Below are 18,566 nucleotides of genomic sequence, written 5' to 3'. Positions count from 1 at the left end.
TCGCAATGAGGGGCCACGACGAGGCCGAGTCCTGGAGGAGGGCAGTGGGGCATGTGCAGGGAGGGGGGGGCTTCTCCTGGGGCGCTTGCCAAGCCAGCACCAATCCCCAGGAGGGCTGAGCCCCTCCCCCGGCGCTGCTATGAAGGCTCCTGCCATGTTCACCTGCACGTCGGGGAGAGATGCCGGGACCTGCCCTGACCCCTCGCTGGATCCCCTGCTGCCCCCAGCCACTCCCCTGCTCGCCTGGGCGGGGAAGGCCCTGCCCAGCCTGCTCCAGTGGCCTCTGTGTAAACTGCCGCCAGCCAGCCAGGGCTGGATGCACCTCGAGGCAGGCTGGGCCAGACCCAGTAGCTACAGGGGCGAGCTGAGCCGCACACGGACCCAGCCCAGCCCCGCGCCAGCGGGCGGGTTGAGCTGGACCTGGTAACCCATGAGTGAAAGGACCCAGGGATCCAGTGGGCAGCCCAAGTTGGACATGGTGACCGATGAGGGGATGAGGTGAGCTGGATCCAGGGGGCAGGCCAAGCCAGATCTGGTGAGCAATGGGCAAGTGGGTGAGCCAAGCCAGCCCAGGTGATTAAGGAGCAAGGTGGTGAGCTGATCTAGAACTAGGGACCCGGCCAGCAGGGCGGGCCAGACCCAGCAACCAATGAGCAAGGCGAACTGGACCCAGTGGGTGAGCTGAACTGGATCTGGTGACCAGCGAGTGAGGGGATGAGCTGTGCTGGACCCAGTGACCAATGAGCGAGCCGAACTGGGCCCAGTGACCTGAAGGGCAGGCCCCACCCAACACATACTCAGGGGTCAAATGTACAGTGCAGGGTATAAGAGGTGGGCAAAGGGCCCCTGCTGAGCCCCACCCTGCTTTCTGCAGCACAGACCCACTAGTGCCACCCTGGGGCATCTAGCCCCAACTGTTGCTCCCCCAGCCCCCAGCACAAGGATTATCTGATGAACACTCCTCAGGCCTGGCGGGGCCCTAGGCCCCATCCCAGCTGCTCCAGCACAGGGACCCATCTCCACCTCTGAACACATGCTGGTCTGTCTCATGCACACACAGCTGCTGGGCTGAGCCCGCAGGCACTCACTAGCCACAGCCAGGCTCAGCGGGGGGGCTGCTGCTGTGGTGGGAGGAGGGCACCTTTCACCAGCTGGGCCCAGTTTCCATGCAGCCCTGTATGGTGCCTGCTGGCTCAGCCCCCACGAGATGGGAGTGGGTGTGATGCTGCGGTTGCCCCACACACTCAACAAACCAGACAGAGACGCTTTCCAAGCAGTCATTTATTTGCCTTCTAGGTTGAAGGAGCTGCAGCCCCTAGGGCAGTGCCAGGTACCATCATACAGTGAGCTTTGGAAGAGACTGGGGCTGCTCTGCCAAAACAGGAGGCCATCTGGGCATTAGGGGAATAGGCCGGGGCTTTGGGGAGCAGGTGTTGCCTGGTTGCCAGGATAGGGATACAGGAGCTGGCAGTTACTCCCTCATGCCGGTCTTCTGCCTGCCAGAGCCATGGGAACCCCCCACTCCTGTGGAGTGGCAGGTGCCAGCTGCTCCCCCCACCTGGGGATTGCAGAGCTCCCAACTTTCATTCATGCACTCAGCCTCCCAACCCCAAGTGCTGGCCCCAGGCCACAGCAGGGAAACCACCACCAGGGAGGGACTTGCTCAGGATCACTCAGCCCCAACAGAACCCAGGAATCCTAGCTCCCAAACCATCTTCCCCTGACACTTTAACCATTAGACCCCACTCCCCTCTAGACAACACTCCCCTCCTAGAGACGGGGATGGAACTCAGGAGTCCTGACTCCCAGCCCACCCCCCATTGTCCCCTCTAATCACTAGATCCCACTCTTCTCCCAGAGCGGGGATAGAACCCAGGAGTCCTGGCTCCCAGGCCTGTGCTTTAACTGCTAGACAGCAGTATCTGTCACTGTCCTCACACCTGACGTGGAAGTGTTTCAGGAAATGGCAGTGGATGAGGGTCCTGCTCAGCTCCCCATGCTGTCCAGGGGTGAGCAAAAAGCTCCTTTGTGCCAGCCCTGCCCTTGCTGGATCACAGTACTGTTAGGCAATCCGCACAGCTGAGGCCAGCATGGCTGACTGCAGCACAGACACCAGCCCTGCACCCAGGAGGCTGCAGCCAGGATAGCAAGGGTGAAGCAGAGTTAGGCTACCTGCATGAGTCCCACAGCTTGCTGCCCACGCTGCCCATGTGGTGGGTGCCCGTCTCCATGCTGCGCGGACAGGACAATGGAGGCAGGGGGTGCCCACTGGGAGTGAGCGCTCTGGCAGATCCTGTGGTGCCAGGCCAAGCTGCACACCCTCCGGCTGGTGTCTGTGGCCAGCTGCTCAGAAGGTGTGAACCAACTGCACGCTGGGCACTGTCTGCACGATCTGGATGGAGGGCAGTTCCTGCGGGGGTGGCACTGAGCTCGGCAGCAGCTGCACCATCTGGGTGTTGGTGGCAGAGGGCTGCCCACCAGCTGCCCCACCCCGTGCCGCACCACCGCCTGAGCCCACATTCTCCAGCACCTGCAGGGTCTGCTCACCGGGCGCGCTGCGGATGATGAAGAGCTTCTGCCCTGACGGTGCCAGGGGCCCCACCCCACTGTCCGGGGGCAGTTCCTGCAGGTTCTCCACCTCCTGCACGCAGAGTCGGGTCTGCTCGCCGTCGGCGCCACGCAGCACCAGCACGCTCTGCACCCCCTCCTCTGTCTGCAGCGTCTCCAGGTGCACGCCTACCTCGCCACCTGACCCCAGCAGTTCCTCCCCTGGCCCGCTGTGCACCACCAGCAGGTCCTGGCTCTCCTGCAGGCCTGGCACCTCTGGGCCAGGACCAATGCTGCCCGAAAGTGCCGAGGAGCAGGGCAGGGGCTGCTCCTCACCCCCCATTGGGAGAGGCTGTGCCAGGGTTTGCAGCTGCACGCTGCCCACTTCTGGGGGCTGGGACAGAGCCTGCATGCTAGACGCCTCTGCAGGGGGTGGCGGCAGGGCCTGCAGCTGGATGCTGGCCACCTCCTGAGGCTGGGCCTGGATCCGGACACCGGACACCTCTGCAGTGGGCTGCTCAGCCATGTTCTGCAGCACAATGATGTTCTGTCCAGCTGGGAAGACTGGTGCCCGCTGTGTGCCTGGCAGCCCCTGGATCTGCACGCTGGGCAGCGCTGGCCCACCTCCCGGCACCAGGAAGATGTTCTGGGGGTTTCCAGGTGCTGCCAGCTTCCTGGCCTTGCTCTGCTGGGATGGAGCAGGCTTGCTTGGGACCACAGGGCCACTGGGCACCAGCGTGAAATTAGGGGTATTCTGGAGGACAGGCACTTTCTGCTGTGTGGGCACCAGCTGCGGGCTGGGCAGGAGCAGCAGCTTCTGGGGGCTCTGCTGGACACTGGGGATGAGCTGCAGCCCCTGGGCCGTCTGCACCAGCAGGAAGGTCTGTGAGTTCGGGGTGCTGGGGGCGCTGCCCACCTCCAGGTTAAGGGTGGCCTGCAGGTTGGGCACAATGTGCACCTCCTGAGTGGCAGGGGGGGCGGGAAGGCCTGGGGCCGAGCTCTCCCCCTTGGCCTCGGCGGCATGGGTGCGCAGGTGGCGCTGCAGGTAGGAGGCCATGACAAAGCCCTTGGCGCAGACAGGGCACTTGAAAGGGCGCTCGCTGGAGTGGGTGCGCTGGTGGAGCTGCAGGTTGGAGGAGTGGGTGAAGCTCTTGCCACACTCCTGGCAGCTGTAGGGGCGCTCGCCCGTGTGCGTGCGCTGGTGCTGCCGCAGGTTGGAGGTCTGGGTGAAGCTCTTGCCGCACACCAGGCAGGCGAAGGGGCGCTCGCCCGTGTGCAGCTGGCGGTGGCGCCGCAAACACGAGGTGTTCTTGAAGGCCTTGCCACAGTCGGCGCAGCCGTAGGGGCGCTCGCCCGTGTGCAGGCGCAGGTGGTACTGGTAGTGGGACGACCACTTGAAGGTGAGGCCGCACTCGGCGCACTTGAAGGCGCGCAGGCCCGTGTGCACACGTTGGTGGATGGACAGCAGCGACGAGCGCTTGAAGGCCTTGCCGCACTCAGAGCACTTGTAGGGGCGCTCGCCCGTGTGGTCGCGCAGGTGGTAGCGCAGTCCCGATGAGCCTTTGAAGGCTTTGCCGCACTCGGTGCACTTGTAAGGACGCTCCGCCACTTCGGGAGGCACAGGAGGCGGGGCTGGCTCGGCTGCGGTCTGGGGACAGGTGACCTCGGCTTCGGCCTGGATGAGCTGCTGCTCGGCTGGGTGGCTGCGCTGGTGCCCCAGCAGGCTGGAGAGCTGCACAAAGGTCTTCTCGCAGATGGAGCACTTGTAGGGGCGCTCGCCCACATGGCTGTGCTGGTGGCGTGCCAGCCCCGAGCCATTCTTGAAGGTCTTGCCACAGGTGGCACAGGCATAGAGCGGCGGGACAGGCGGCTCAGTGGGGGGCAGGTGGCTCTGTTGGTGGCCGAGCATCAGCTCCTCGCTGGGAAAGGTCAGCTCGCACTCCCCACACTTCCACAGCATCTCCACTGTCTCCACCGGCTCAGCCGGCGCCAGGAAGAGCTCAGCCGGCGTGCAGGCCAGCTCCGCCTCGCTGTAAGATGCCACCGGCTTGGCCACGTGCGTTTGCAGATGCTTCTGCAGGTAGGCGTCCGAGATGAAAGCCTTGCCGCAGGCCTGGCACTTGTGGGCCCGGCCCCCAGCGTGGGTGCGCTGATGCAGCAGCAGATTGGAGGAGTGAGTGAAGGTCTTGGGGCACTCGGTGCACTGGTAGGGGCGCTCGCCCGTGTGGATGCGCTGGTGCTGCCGCAGGTTGGTGGACTGGGTGAAGGCCTTACCGCAGGCGGCACAGACGTAGGGGCGCTCACCTGTGTGGATGTTCCGGTGGCGCCGCAGGCTGGATGAGTTCTTGAAGGCCTTCTCACACAGCGTGCACTTGTAGGGGCGCTCGCCAGTGTGCTGGCGCACATGGTACTGGTAGTGCGATGACCACTTAAAGGCCATCCCACACAGGGCGCACTTGAAGGCGCGCAGGCCCGTGTGCACACTCTGGTGGATCTGCAGCAGCGACGAGCGCTTGAAGGCCTTACCGCAGTCAGCGCACTTGTAGGGGCGCTCGCCCGTGTGGCTGCGCTGGTGGTAGAGCAGTGCCGACGAACCCTTGAAAGCCTTCGGGCACTCGGAACACTTGTAGGGGCGCTCCCCCGTGTGCGTGCGCTGGTGATGGATCAGCCGTGACGACCACTTGAACACCTTGCCGCACTCCAGGCACTCATATTGGTGGTCACTGGCGCCTGGCTGCGGCACCGGCTGCATCTCTGCCATCTCTAGCTGCTGGGCTCCTACCATCTCACAAGCACCTGTGGGAACATAGGGAGCAGGTCAGCACAGCACCAACACCAGACGAGAGCTCACAGCCACCCAGAGCCGGGCCAGAGCTCACAGCCACCCGGAGTCTGTAGCCACCCAGAGCCAGCCAAGGATAGCAGGGTAACTCCAGATCAGTTTTGGGGGAACTGAGATCAGAATCTGCCCCAATCCCACTGCAGTCAGGGGATGATGCTGGATTTACTCTGGGGTAAATTACAAAGGGGGTGTGTGTCTGTGTTCTAATTATGAACATAATGGTTCCCATTAACCCATCAGCTGCTGGGATTCTCTGTGGCATTCTTTCAAAGTAGTTTAGTGAAGGCATCAGCCTTCACCCCAATGACTACCCTGGCTCCCACCTGCTCACCACACAACCGAGTGCACCCTACTGTTACCTGGGAGTACCAGCCAAGATGTGTCTTGCTGTTGCATTGGTGAGAGCCTGGCTCACTGGGAGCACAGCCTGGAAATGCGGCTGCCTCTGGACTGGGATGCGGTGGCTGTTAAAGTCCAGCAGTGATTTCTGAGACCCAAATGGGATTTTGGCTGGAAACTTGCTAGAGGTCACAAAGCCAAACCACATTTCCACTCATCCCTGTCACTGGGCCTGTCAGCCCCACCCTGACTTGTGCTCCAGTGCTCTGACATGGTGTCAATGAGATTCAAAGGCCAAAGGAGATCATTGTACTCATCTAGTGTGACCTCTTGCATAGCACAGGCCAGGCCCCTGTCTCAAAATAACACCCAGAGCAGAACTTTCAAAGAAACATCACATCTAGATTAAAACTTATCAGTGATAGAGAATCCATCATGACTAGGGCCCTACCAAATTCACGGTCCTTTTTGGTCAATATCACAGCCAGAGGGTTTTAAATTGGTCATTTTCATGATTTCAGATGTTTATAGCTGAAATTTCACAGTGGCTTAACCTGGGGACCCCCAACCCAAAAAGGGATCATGAGGGGGAGGTGCAGGATTGCCACCATTACTTCTGTGCTGCCTTCAGAGTGGAGCTCTGCAGCCAGAGGAGACTCACAGAGGTGGAGGTGAGTCTGATCTTCCATGCTGCTGGGAACGCCCCAGCCAGGGCTCCTAGCTCCTAGTCCCAGTCCCCTGAGGAAGGACAAGACTTGCTCTTCCTCTGCACTACCCCTCATGAAGGGAGATCAGACTCGCCTTCAGGTACCTCCTCTGGCTGCAGGAAGCTCTGCAACTGGGGGAGTTTTCTGCAGCTGTAGAGAAGGTTCCCAGAGGTCGAGGGGTCCAATCTCCCCTATGCTGCTGGGAGCAATAAACACATGAGCCCACAGGGCCCATGCCTGGGGGCCCTGGCCAATTTGGGGCCCGCTGAGCCCTGGCTGGAGCCATGGGGGGGCAGGGTAGAATTGTTCTCAGGGTTAATTACTTTCACCATTATAAGTTTACACCTTATTTCCAGTCTGAATTTGTGAAGCTTCAACTTCCAGCCATTGGCTCATGTTCTAACTTTCATATCTAGATTGATGAGTCCATTATTAAATATTTGGTCCCTATGCAGGTACCTATAGACTGTGATCATGTTACTGTTTAACCGTCTCTTCGTTAAACTAAATAGATTTTGCTCCTTGAGTTTCTCACTCTCAGGCAGATTTTTTAGTCCTTTAACCATTCTCATGGCTCTTCTCTGACCCCCCCTTCCAATTCATCAACCACCTTCTTCAATTGTGGGCACCAGAACTGGACCCCGGGAGAATCCCCCCAGTGCTAAATACAGAGGGGAAATCACCTCACTGCTTCCACCTGCGACCCTCTTTCTCTAACCCAGGGTCCTACTGCTGCCCCCCGGGCCACAGCATCATGCTGGAAGCTTGTGTGCAGGGCTATTTGCCCCCCCCCTCCCGTCTCACCCGCTGTTACACAGCACCCCCACCCCAGGTACACCCCCTCACTGCATTGCACTGCATAGCACCCCCACCCCAGGTACACCCCCTCACTGCATTGCATAGCACCCCCACCCCAGGTACACCCCCTCACTGCATTGCACTGCATTGCACTGCACCCCCCACCCCAGGTACACCCCCTCCCGTGTTGCTTTGCTCCCCCCCCCCACCTCTGGTACACCCCCTGCGTGGCCCAGCCCCCCACATTACAAAGCCCCCTGTGTAAAGCCCCTCCCCCATCCCATTGTCTGGCAGACAGTAAATAAGGAGAGCTGCCCCTTGGGAGTAAGGCCTACACCACTTCCCCTTTAAGAAATACCCCCTTGATAAAGCGTGACTTCCCCTTTAAAAGCCACTCGCCCCGCCCCATGACACAGGCCAACAATCACCTGGCGGACACAAATTCGGCGCGCCGCGTGCCTGCCCCTTTAAGCGCGGCCCCGCCCCTTTAAGCCTGGCGCCTGTCGCCCCTCCCCCGTAGATTCCCTACCTGCGCTCTCACCAGTGGGGGGAGGGGCTGTTCGCCTGCTCGCTGTCGCGTGCCCCGGGCCCCTTCCCCGCGGGAGGGGGAAGCCGCCTCGTTGGGGGGGGGCGGGGCCGCTCCTGCCTCCCAACGGTCGCCGGCGCGAGACACCCAACCTTTACCGTGCGCACACTAACTGCCGGGCCGCGCGCCGGCCCCGCCCTCGCCGCCCGCACCCATTGGCCGGCTGCCTCCGCGCGGGGTACCCTGGGAGACGGAGTCCGTTAGACGGCCCGGACGAGGCAGGCGGCCATGTTGGGTGAGGGCAGCGGGGGAGGGGCGGGTCCGGGTTCGGGTCCGAGCCCGGGAATCGGGTGAAACCCCGCCCTGCCTCGCGGCGCGGGGACGTAGGCACGCGGCGATGTAATGCCCGCCCCCTTCACGCCCCCCGCCGCAGGGGGATGGCGTCGAGGTACGTTGCCAGGGCGACGGTCACTAAGGGGCCGGGTGAGGGCCTAACCTCCGCGGAGCGGATCGGGCAGAGCCGGATCGACCCCCCCCCCCGCCAACGGTTCCGGGGTTCGCGGTGTCGCTTCGGGCAGCTGGGCTGGAGCATCCCCGGGCCGGCCCCGCCGTCGGGTCACGTCGTACCCGCTGCTGGGCTCCAGGTGCGGCTCTTAGCCCGCCTGTGCTTCACCCGGCCGGAGAGAACCCAGGCGTCCGGGCTCCCAGCCCCCCCCCCTCCCCAGGAGCTGGGGAGAGAACCCAGGCGTCCGGGCCGCACCCACCTCCCCGGGATTCCTGCCCCTCGGCTGACACCGCCCCTCCCCCCATCAGCGGGGCCTGCGACCCGGAATCCAGGCCAAGCCCTTACGTCTGCACGGCAGAGAAACAGCCCCGGGTCCGAGTCGCCTGGCACGGGCTGGCCCTGGGTGTCTAGCTGCTGTGTAGACAGACCCTCGGGGTCCGAGCAGCACAGAGATACAGGTCCTCCTGCTCCTCCGTGGTAGGGCTTTTTCTCCCCTCCCTCCCCCCCCTTTGGGCTGCAAATTCAGCTGGTGGGAGGCATTCGCTTGCCCGTCTCCCCTTTGCAAGAGGGGGGAGCAAGCAGCAAAGTCCTTGTGTCCTGTCATGTTCCAGGACAGTTTGTCTGGTGTGGCTGGGCCTTCGTGGGGGGCAGGGCTAACACCTCGTGTTGGAAACTAGTTTTTCGAACTCATTAATGCTTTCCTCGGGTCTGCTGATTTATAGTTACTGAGCCAACACTTAAATATAGCCCTGGCGCATGGGATACAGCTGTTATAAATGAGATTAACGTGTGGGGCAAGTCACAAGCATTTCATAAAGTCTGAGCACTAAACACATTCTTACAACCCTAATACGTCTTTTAGCAGTACAAACACACAGAGGAGCGGGACTGGTTCCAGCGAGGGGTTTGTCAGCGTGCAGTCAAGGCCTAGGGGCCTTGGCGTGTGCTGGCACCTGCTCTGCTAGCGTCACACACACACAATGGAGCTATGCACACACACACATACATACAGAGCTCGGCAGGAGAGCGGCCAGGGCCCCCTTCTGATCCCTGGAATGGTGATGAGAGATCTCACCCACGCAGCTAAATTTGTTGCACGCAAAGCAACACCCCCCCCACTGGTGTTACACAACAGACCTCTGGCTGCCATCCAGCCACAGCAGGGGTGCAGCAAGGGCACGGCTAGGCTGTGCGACCAGTGGGGAGGCCTGGGCCGGGGTGCAGGGCTCAGCCCCTTTAGGAGAGCTTAATGACACATCCCAAAGGATCTTGGTTTTGTCTCATCTCATATCCCTGTATGTCATTGCACTAGGGCCAGCAGTGACTTTGAGGGGCAAGCATCCCCTGCAGAACTCCTGCACTGCTTCCTGTAGGCTGGATCACCCCTCCTCATGGTGACCCAGCCCGGTCCTGCTGTGCTAATGAGTCATGCAGCCCAGGAGATTATGACACAATGTGTCTACCCCCAGCTGCACACAGGAGCAGCCTGGGGAATTGCTCCAGCCAGGGTAGCACTGGGGTGTTTCTCCTTGGACATCAGTGCTTTGCCAGCTGCTCCCCAGGCACCACTGGCAGTCAGGAGGGATGTAGTCAGAGCTGGTGGGTGAGTGGCAGGGAGCTGCAGACCTGCTCTGGAGGTAGTGGGATGTAGGACCCTGCCCAGGGAGAGCTGAGACCCGAAGGGCTTTCCTGGAGCAGACCACAGAGGCGGGGAGTCAAAGGTATAGTTACCCAAAACCTGTGCCGGTGGTCCCGAGTTGCCAGGGTCTGTGCTCTGGCTGATGGCCTGTTTCTCTGCCTGGCCCTAAACTGTTTAGAGGCTTGCTCAATCCCAGCAGGGAGCGTGTGCAGCGAGGAAGTGCTGCCCATTCAAGACATGCCACATTTAATAGTCACCTGGACCCAGCAGGGGAGAGTCGTTAGCACAGTCTGAGGAAGCTGCGCTGCAGACAGCCACTATGGGAAGGAGCATTTGCCCCCTGGTTCCTCACCTTGCTAAGATCCCTCTGGCTCCACCTTCCTGGGATTCACCTTGGCTCTGTCTCTCCCTGCGTGTCCGAGCTCCTCACACCCTGGGTCTCTCAGTCTGACACCTCATAAACAGCCACCAACACCTCCTGTCTCTGCCCCCAGTTATGGTCCAGCTGCCTCGACTTCCCAGGCATTGGCTCCGGCTGTCTGACAGGGTCCTCTCTCCTGTATGCTGTTTCCAGCCAGACCTTGTGTCACAGATCCCCAGGATCGGTTCGGCACTATGCCCCAGCTTCTAAGCATCCCCAGAAGGAACCGCTTCAGCGTGCTGGACCTCCAAGGGTCCCACTCGTCCTTCAGGGGAGCCACAGCCTCTGGGACTGAGGCCAGTTCTACAGTCAAGAGTTAGGTCGACCCAGCTCCGTCATTCAGGAGTGTGAGAAATCCACACCCTCTGGGATGCAGTTAAACTGACCTAATCCCCAGTGGAAACAGCACTGGGTCCACGGGAGAAATCGTCCATCCACCTCTCAGAGAGGTAGATTGCCTCCGTCGATGGGAGACCTCCCCCCAGCCACTGTAGTCAGGGGCTACACTGAAGCACTGTAGCTGTTCTAGCGCAGCTCCCGCCCTCCTGGTTCACCCTGTGAGCTCTGCTTGGCGCGTGCTGCTGAGCCAGACTCCTGGGAGAGGCTTGTCCGCTCTGCAGGGATTAATGCATCTCAGCAGATTTACAGTGTTACCGACAGCACTGTCAGAACAGTAGTCAGTGGCACCCAGCCTAGGAAGTCCTTAGCTTAGCACAGAGAGCTGGAGGTTCAAGCATAACCCTTTCTAGTCAGCCCTGAGCCCAGCCGCGCTGTAGTGAACCCCGGGTTTAGGGTCTGTGGCTTTCTCTGACTTCCCCAGTGAAAGCCTCAAGCCTTCTTCCAGACCCAGAAACCCCCATTCATTCTCTCCCCCCATCATGTGTTCTCCAGCTGGGGTCTATACCCTGCTGAGAATGTCAATCCAGGAATCACTGGAGCTCGCATTGTCTCTCTGGTCCCCTTTGCTGATCTGGGTCGGTTTCACCCAATTCCTTAATGGCTCTATTCATTCCACCCAGACAGGGGGGTGACACACACTTGTAGTCTGTCCTGAGAGCCAACTTGGACCTGTTTTCCCCCACTGGGTAGCCCTGCAAATAATAGGGGAAACTGAGGCACACCGCTGACTTACAAAAATATTACAAAAAATTCCAACTTCATCACAACCATGTTAATGTATCTGGTCCCAACCCAGACAGTCTCGGTGTTACTCAGCCAGGCCACCCCCTGCTCCACAAGGAGAAATCAACCCATTCCCTGCCAGTGGGGATCCATGCACCAGGAGTGGGGAAACTGAGTCATGCATCGTGTTATATAGGAGATGAGACTAGATGATCACCATGGTTCTTTCTGGCCTTGGAATCTATGATTTTGTGACTTGTTTTCATAAAAATTATTTTTTAAAATTCCCCCATTCTTCACAGGGGACCAGGAAATAGAGCAGAGGAGTGGGGGGTGAGGCTGGGAGCCAGGACTTCTGGGTTCTGTCCCTGGCTCTGGATGGGAAGTGGGGTCTAGTGGGTGAGAGCAGGGGACTGGGAGCTAGGACCACTGGGTTCTGTTCAACTGATGAACTCTGTGATGGCAGGCAGGGCCTTTCCCCTCTCTGGGCCTCAGTTTCCCTATCATGGCTGGCTGTGCAGCACTGTGGTTCCTGCTGGTTCCCAGGACGGGCAAGAGGCACTGGGTGGCAGTTGCCCCAGGCCCCAGCACCCAAATAGCCCTGCCCCCCTGGACTCACCCGGCCATGTGCAGTGGGATTCCACGACATACATGGCTCTACTGCCGGGCACCAGCAGATCCAGGACGCAGTCAGTGATTTATTGGCAGTGCCAGGGCCAGACCTGCATAGGGAGGCTGGCTTGCTGCCAGGAGCAGAATTAGAAATAGCTTGCACAGAGCTGGGGGGCAGGAGAGGAGGGGGCTGCTGGGGAGTTGCGACTCAGCAAGACTCTGCGCAGCCAGGGAGCACAGAGAGAGAGGTGGGGAGATGTGGGCTGGCCTCTGTGATGCCCCTCAATCCCGACCGGCAGCCCCCTGGCCTCTGCCAGCCCTGGGCTCCCTCCATGCCAGTGCCCTTTATGCCTGACCCACAGCTCCCACCCCAGCCCCAGGTCCCTTGGCTGCTCTCTCACTGTCACGTGTTGAGCCTGCAGAGATCGACGTGTCCCTCGGCGATAGACAGAAGTGGTTTGGGCCGGACTGGCAGGAGAGTCAATCTCTGCCTAGAGCTGAGCAGGTGCGGGGCAGGGGGTGTTGGTTCTGCACTTGGCTTCCCTTAGCCAGTGTTCCCCGAAGGGACAGTAAATCCTGGCCCAATAAAGAGGGCTGGGGGTGGGGTCCATGTGGCAGGCAGTGAGGGAACCCAGTACCCACCCCACCCCCCATGGTACTGGGTGCGAAAGTGCCATGTGTAACCCCTCAGCCTGTGGGCCCCCCAACCCCACTGCCCCAGCAGGGCAGCACTGGGGCCCGCGGGGCAGAGCTATGGTTACATGGGCAGAGCCAGCATCATCACATCTGTGCCACAGGGGAGGGAGGGTACAGGGCCCTGAACTGCGCCCCTGTGTCCAGGGCTCCGTGAGTCCGAGGTGCCCAAACCCCCATAGTTAAAGCCTTCCCATCCGCTCCACGGCGGGCACGGCCTCTCTTGTGGGACCCTGAACGTCCCTGTGACCCAGAGAGATGCATGCTCCTCCTCTGCTGTGTGCTCAGCCCTGGCCCAGCACAATCCGGTGGCAGTGAGTTCCCCAGGCTCAGTGGGTGTTGTTTGAAATCACCTTCCCCAGGAGCAGCCTGAAATACACAGCTCCGTCTCACTGCCTACCCCTGCTCTGTGCTGTCACCCGCCCGTGGAGATGTCCATGGAACAGCCTAGCGGCCTGTCCCTGAGCAGGGACATTTAGTGCAGACGCCGGGAGGGGTCTGATGCCGCACCCCCGGGTGCATGACTTTATATCAGCCTCAGGGACACCCTCCCCCACCGCAGCTGCAGCTCTGGCCCCTGTGTCATTAGGGCACAGGGATGACGACGAGGCCTTCCGCTCTGCCCCTTGTGTGCCCAGCTCATGACCTGACCGGGACAAAGAGAGTTGGCACACGGACAGGTCACGGGGCGGCAGCATCCTGACATGCCCCAGGGAGACGACTCTCAGCTCGGCCGCGGTCTGCCTTTCCCACGCTGGACTTCGCAGCCGCAAGACCGTTCTGGGAAGTCCGTTTCGTGTGTCGTTCCCAGGGGGGCTTAGAGAACAAAGGTAACACGGCCCTATTTAAATGTGGCCAGAGGACTTCCCACCAGGCATCCTCAACAGCGCCTGGGCCTTGGCCCTTCAGTGCCGACTGCGGGACTGACTCCGCTAGCTGGCAGCAGCAGGAGACTGTTATCCAGGATGGGTGGGAATGGGCCTGGGGGGCGTGAGTACAGGGAGAGCTCAGGGCTCTCTCCCTCATTAGGGGCCCTCCTGGCCCATCCCACTGCAGTGTCGGCGTGAGCCCGGCTCATCACGCCGTCCATGGCCAGCAATTATTTTGGCGGCTGCCCCCTTTTTCCCAAGCAAGACTTGCACAAGAAGGGAAAAGGTGGACTTTTAACACGTATTTTGGCCAAGCCCGGTGGATTCCCACGGGGACCAGAAAGGCATGGCTGTAGCCAAGGCCTGCAGCAAACAGTGGGGGAGTGGAGGGGAGGGGAGGGGGTAGAAAGGAAGGTGTGAGGCAGCCTAAATGCAGGGGTGCTTCCCGTGGTCCCCTGGCACCTGCTGTTCGCCTGCCCTATAACTGTCCAGCTCTGAGCTCTCTCTTTCCGGAGAACACGCGCGGCAGTTTATTCCCAGAGTCCCGAGTCAGTGAGGAAGGACAGTGGCCACAGCAGGTAGCCAAAGTAGCACACGCTGTCTAGATCCTAAAGTGACCTGCCCAGGTGAACCTGGCTGAAGAAGGCACCTCTCACCCCTTGGCTTTCGTAGTCAGAGAGCCCGGTGCCCGCATGTACTCACCCTGGCCGCTTACTTCCCAGGTGCAGGATAATGGGAGGGTCTTTTTGCCTTCTACTTTTATCCCCAAAGTTCATTCTCTGGCCTCCGCGTCCGGATAACCCCCGTGCTTATTTTCAGGTGTGTTGCTGCCCTGTTGATTTCAAACCCCCCTCCTGGGTTCCCTCTGCACACAGATTGGGTGCTGGGTCCCCCTGAGCAGAGACTGGGTGCTGGGTTCCACCCTCCCCCGCCCACAGATTGGGTGCCCCTCAATCCCAACCCGCTTGCTGTCCCAGCCCTGCACCCCCCATATCTTGGCTTGGTTTGCACTACGGAAAGTGTGGGGGGAGCTCCCCCGGTTATATTTAGCGGCTGTGGGCGGCCGCATGCCTTGGCCACTTGTTGACAGTTTCCAATTACAGCTGCGCCCGGAGGTCCGTGTCTCGCAGCCTTGGCATCTGGGGTCAGACATGGGCAAGTGCCGGAAACACCACCACGGCACGGGTGCAATGCCGGCTCCTTTCCCTGTACAGGCTGTGCATAGCGGGCTGAGCCCCCACCCAGGGGATCTGCAGTGCCCCGTACACCCCCCTGGCAGGGGGCTTGTCCCCTGCTCTCCCAGCTCAGAGAGTCCATGGCAATAACAGCTGCATCAACCTGGGGTCTGGGGGGAGAAAAGCAGAGACTGAGGAGAGGGGCTGGGCCATGGGCCTGATCTGGGGCCGTGGGAAGTTATCAGGCAGGTGGCCCAGTTGCTCTGGTTCCCGTATGGTGAAGGAAGCTCTGAGTCGTTAGCAGTAGGAACATGGTTTTATTACCCACCCCACCCACCCACCCATCCCACCAGCCTTTGGCCATGGTCCCTGCTAGGCAATGTCCTTGGTCCCTGCGTCCCCTTGGCCACGGCTAGTGCCTGTGCCTGGCGGCAGCACCTGTGGGTTCGGGGCTCAGCGGCAATGGCTGTTGCCCATCAGGACCCTGTCCGTGCGGGCAGCGCCCGGCTCTTCGGGCTCCAGCCAGGGGCGCTTGACGTGGGCCATGGCAGCCCCGGGTGGGCTGCGCTGGGTGGGGTCGGGGGCCAGCAGCCCCCGCAGCATGTCCCGGGCCTCGTAGGTGAAGCGCCCCCAGTGGGGCGGGCGCGGGCGGACGCGGGGGCTGCGGTGCCAGCGCTCGAAGTCCCGGTAGTGCCGGTCGGCGGCCGTGTGCCAGGGGAAGTAGCCGGTCAGCAGACAGAAGAGCAGCACGCCCAGCGCCCAGGCGTCCAGGCTGGGCTCGGCTGGCAGGCGGGCCGAGGGGCCCAAGCGGCACAGCTCGGGCGCCGTGTAGGGCAGGTTCTCCGGCAGGGCCTCGATGGCCGTGCCCCGCGGGCAGCTCAGCCCAAAGTCTGTCAGCTTGACTCGCCGGCACTCGGGGTCGAGCAGCAGCACGTTGTCTGGCTTGACGTCGCGGTGAACCAGCCCCTTGGCCCCCATGAACTCCAGGGCGCTGGCGATCTGCAGAGCACAGCGCTTGACGGGCAGCTCCGCCATCCCGACCCCCACCTAGGGAGAGGGGTTAGACACGGTGCCCAGGAGGGGAAGGGCCCCGGGTCCCATTGCCTGCCTCCCTGAACCAGCCAGCCCCACACCCTGGGGCCAGATCAGAGCCGGTACCCCTTAGAGGGGAAAGGCCCAACGCCCCATTTCCTGCCCCTCTGAGCCAGCCAGTCCCCCACCCTGGGGCCAGATGAGAGCCGGGGCCCCGCAGAGGGGACAGGCTCCGTGTCCCATGCCCGTCCCCGGCGTGCGTCCGGCTCGGGTACCTGTGGCTGCAGCAGGGAGAACAGGTCCTTGGCGGGGGCGAGCTCCTGCGCGAAGACGTAGTGGCGCTCGGTCTGGAAGGCGATCCCAAGGGCGCCCGCGATGCAGGGGTGGGCGGCCAGGCTCAGCGAGATGCAGTACTCGCTCAGGAAGCCCTGCAGCTCAGTGTCCCGCTTCTCGATGAACTTCAGCGCCATCGGCCTGCCTAGGGGACGGGAGGTGGAGAGGTCAGGGCTGCAGCCCCCCCACACCAGATCGCACCCCTCCCCCCACATGCTGGGTCAGACCCCGCTACCCCTCCTGCCCCATGCTCTGTGGGGCCAAGGGCTGCCAGGTTGTAGGATGCCAGAGTCAGTCGGGGTGTGGAGTCTGGGGGCAGAGCAGCTGGCTCGGGGTGTCGGCAGAGCTAGCACCTCTAAAGCAATGGGGGGCTGTGGGAGGTGGGGCCCCGGGGGCACAGATTAGCTGCCCCCACCCTGGCGGCCCAGGCCTTACCTTGCCGCTGGTGCACGGCCAACAGCACGTGGCCGTAGGAGCCGCTGCCCAGCTCCCTCAGGATGGTGTACGACTCCGTCACCTCCAGCCAGGGCAGGTTCTGCGCCGTCAGCTCCACCATCTCCTCCAGCTGCTGCCCCGTGCCCCACGGGGAGGGCAGGGTCATGGCTGCGGGACGGAGGGGACGGGGGGATGTTACTGCCGGGAGCAGTATCCAGACGCCCCCCGCCCCGGGAACATGCCGTGCCCAGCTGGCTAAGGCACCCTGCTCTGTTTGGGGATGGCTGCGGGTGTCCCTGGGAATCCCAGCTGGGTGCCTGGGTCCCTGCGCAGTAGACAAGTCTCCCACAAGGCTCTGGCTCAGTTGAACTCACTGGGCAGAGCTCACGGGATGGAGCAGGAGACTGGAGGCTTGCAGGTGCTGAGACCCCATAGCCTGCCCTGGAGGGCGAGTGAGACCCATTGCGGGTCTGGCACACTGCAGGGTTCCTCCAAGAGACTGTTTAAAGGTTGGACTGGAGCACCGCTCCTGTGGATCTGTGCCAGCTGTTTATACAGGGACCCCCTCACCCGGCACTGAGATGTAGCCCCTCTGGGATGGAATGCAGGGGTTGTTTATACAGGAACCCCTTGCCCAGCACTGAGATGCAGCTACCTCTGGGGTGGGGCGTAGGAGCTGTTTCACACAAGGTTATGTCCCATTGAGTAATCTCTTTGGACCTGACAGCTGCTTCTCCCTTCCTCTCTGGATGGGCCCTGGAGCACCACCTCATGGCTTCCTGTAGCTGCCCAGTTGTGGACCAAGGCGACATGGCCCCTGCACTGGACTCGCCTTCCAGCCTGTGGAGGCTGGGCAGACTCGAGGCCCCCACGGATGCTCTGCCTCTGGGGAAGAGCGGCTCTGTTGCTTTTGTGACACCTTAGTGACACCTCTTCCCGCCCCACTGAGCTGGAACCGCCCCAGGCACCTCTACAACCCTGGGTTCCCGGGCCAAATTCACACCAGCAGGAGACCCCATGCAACTTCCTAGTGTAAACCAGGCCCTAGTCAGAAGCCGAACCAGGGATGTAACCCAGGAGTCCTGGCTCCCAGCCCCCTGCTCTAACCACTAGACCCCACTCCCCTCCCAGAGAGGGGTATCAAATCCAGGCGTCCTGGCTCCCAGCCCCCACTACTGTAGCCACTAAACCCCGCTCCTCCCCAGAGCTGGGAATAGAACCCAGCAGTCCTGGCTTCTGCCTGGATTTGCCTAGATGAGGAGGTGGCACCGCGGTCCTGCCCTCCAGTGCCATGTGCAGCGAAGGTGGGACTGGCAGCCCTGGATGTGCCCCGGCACCTTCGCGGCTGGGAGCTGCCAGCATCAAGGGAGGAGCAGCACCGAGAGGCAAAGCCACCAAGATGAATCAATGGAGCCCTGTGGGCTTGGGGGGCACCAGGCTGCAAGGGGGCCAGATGAAGAGGGACCCCACTTACCTGCCTCTTGAGAGCTGGAGCCCCACAGTGCTCTGCACAGGGGAGCTGCTGGTTCCAGCCTTCTACCTGCCTGCCTGCCTGTCTGTGCGTCTGTCCGGTGGCCTGGGCTGAGCTTTTATGCGGTCCACCCCGTGCTGGAGAGGGTCCCGTGGTGGCTGGCAGGTCCCAGCTGGCAGTGCGGGCCGGGGACTGGGGCGGTCAGTGCCGAGGGCTGGCACTCGCTGGGCCAGGATTAGCACGCACTTATCTAGGTTATTTTTACCAGCTGGCACTGGATGCTCCAGTCCCCCAGTCCCCGCTCTCGGTTACTGTTCCCCTCCCACTGGCCCCCCAGCACCATCTGTCAAGGATTAGCTTGACCCAGATGTTCCTGGAAAGTCCGCTCCTGAAGGCAGAGGAATCCCCCACCCTGGAACCCCACTGGGGATCTAGGGGGGCAGGGCAGAGACCCAGGAACACCTTCCCCCCAACAGATCTCAGAGCACTTTCTGTCACTG

At 61.6% G+C, this 18,566-nt stretch overlaps 2 protein-coding genes across 4 annotated transcripts; both read right to left on the bottom strand.

Annotated features, from left to right (window-relative positions):
* Positions 1-988: 988 nt before the first annotated feature.
* Positions 989-8,723, bottom strand: ZNF628 (zinc finger protein 628). Of its 3 annotated transcripts, none has more exons than XM_067556485.1 (2): positions 8,610-8,723; positions 989-5,343 (listed from the first exon to the last, which is right to left on the bottom strand). In XM_067556485.1, the coding sequence occupies exon 2, from the start codon at positions 5,330-5,332 to the stop codon at positions 2,348-2,350; it is 2,985 nt and encodes a 994-aa protein (XP_067412586.1). In that variant the 5' UTR covers positions 5,333-5,343; positions 8,610-8,723; the 3' UTR covers positions 989-2,347. The 3 variants fall into 3 exon arrangements, with proteins under 3 accessions (XP_067412586.1, XP_067412584.1, XP_067412585.1); XM_067556483.1 differs by lacking the exon at positions 8,610-8,723 and adding an exon at positions 7,763-8,048; XM_067556484.1 differs by lacking the exon at positions 8,610-8,723 and adding an exon at positions 7,775-8,048.
* A 6,435-nt stretch (positions 8,724-15,158) lies between these two features.
* On the bottom strand, positions 15,159-16,756 carry LOC137159087 (serine/threonine-protein kinase SBK2-like). Its single transcript, XM_067557270.1, has 3 exons — positions 16,596-16,756; positions 16,103-16,305; positions 15,159-15,842 (listed from the first exon to the last, which is right to left on the bottom strand). The coding sequence occupies exons 1-3, from the start codon at positions 16,714-16,716 to the stop codon at positions 15,249-15,251; spliced, it is 918 nt and encodes a 305-aa protein (XP_067413371.1). The 5' UTR covers positions 16,717-16,756; the 3' UTR covers positions 15,159-15,248.
* Positions 16,757-18,566: the final 1,810 nt, after the last annotated feature.

The sequence above is a fragment of the Emydura macquarii genome, unplaced genomic scaffold, assembly GCF_026122565.2.
Source record: "Emydura macquarii macquarii isolate MOO-44397 ecotype Brisbane River unplaced genomic scaffold, CSIRO-AGI_Emac_v2 contig_1790, whole genome shotgun sequence".
NCBI lineage: Eukaryota > Metazoa > Chordata > Testudines > Chelidae > Emydura > Emydura macquarii.
Note: the sequence above shows the minus strand (reverse complement) of the source record. Positions and strands in the feature narration are given on the sequence as shown.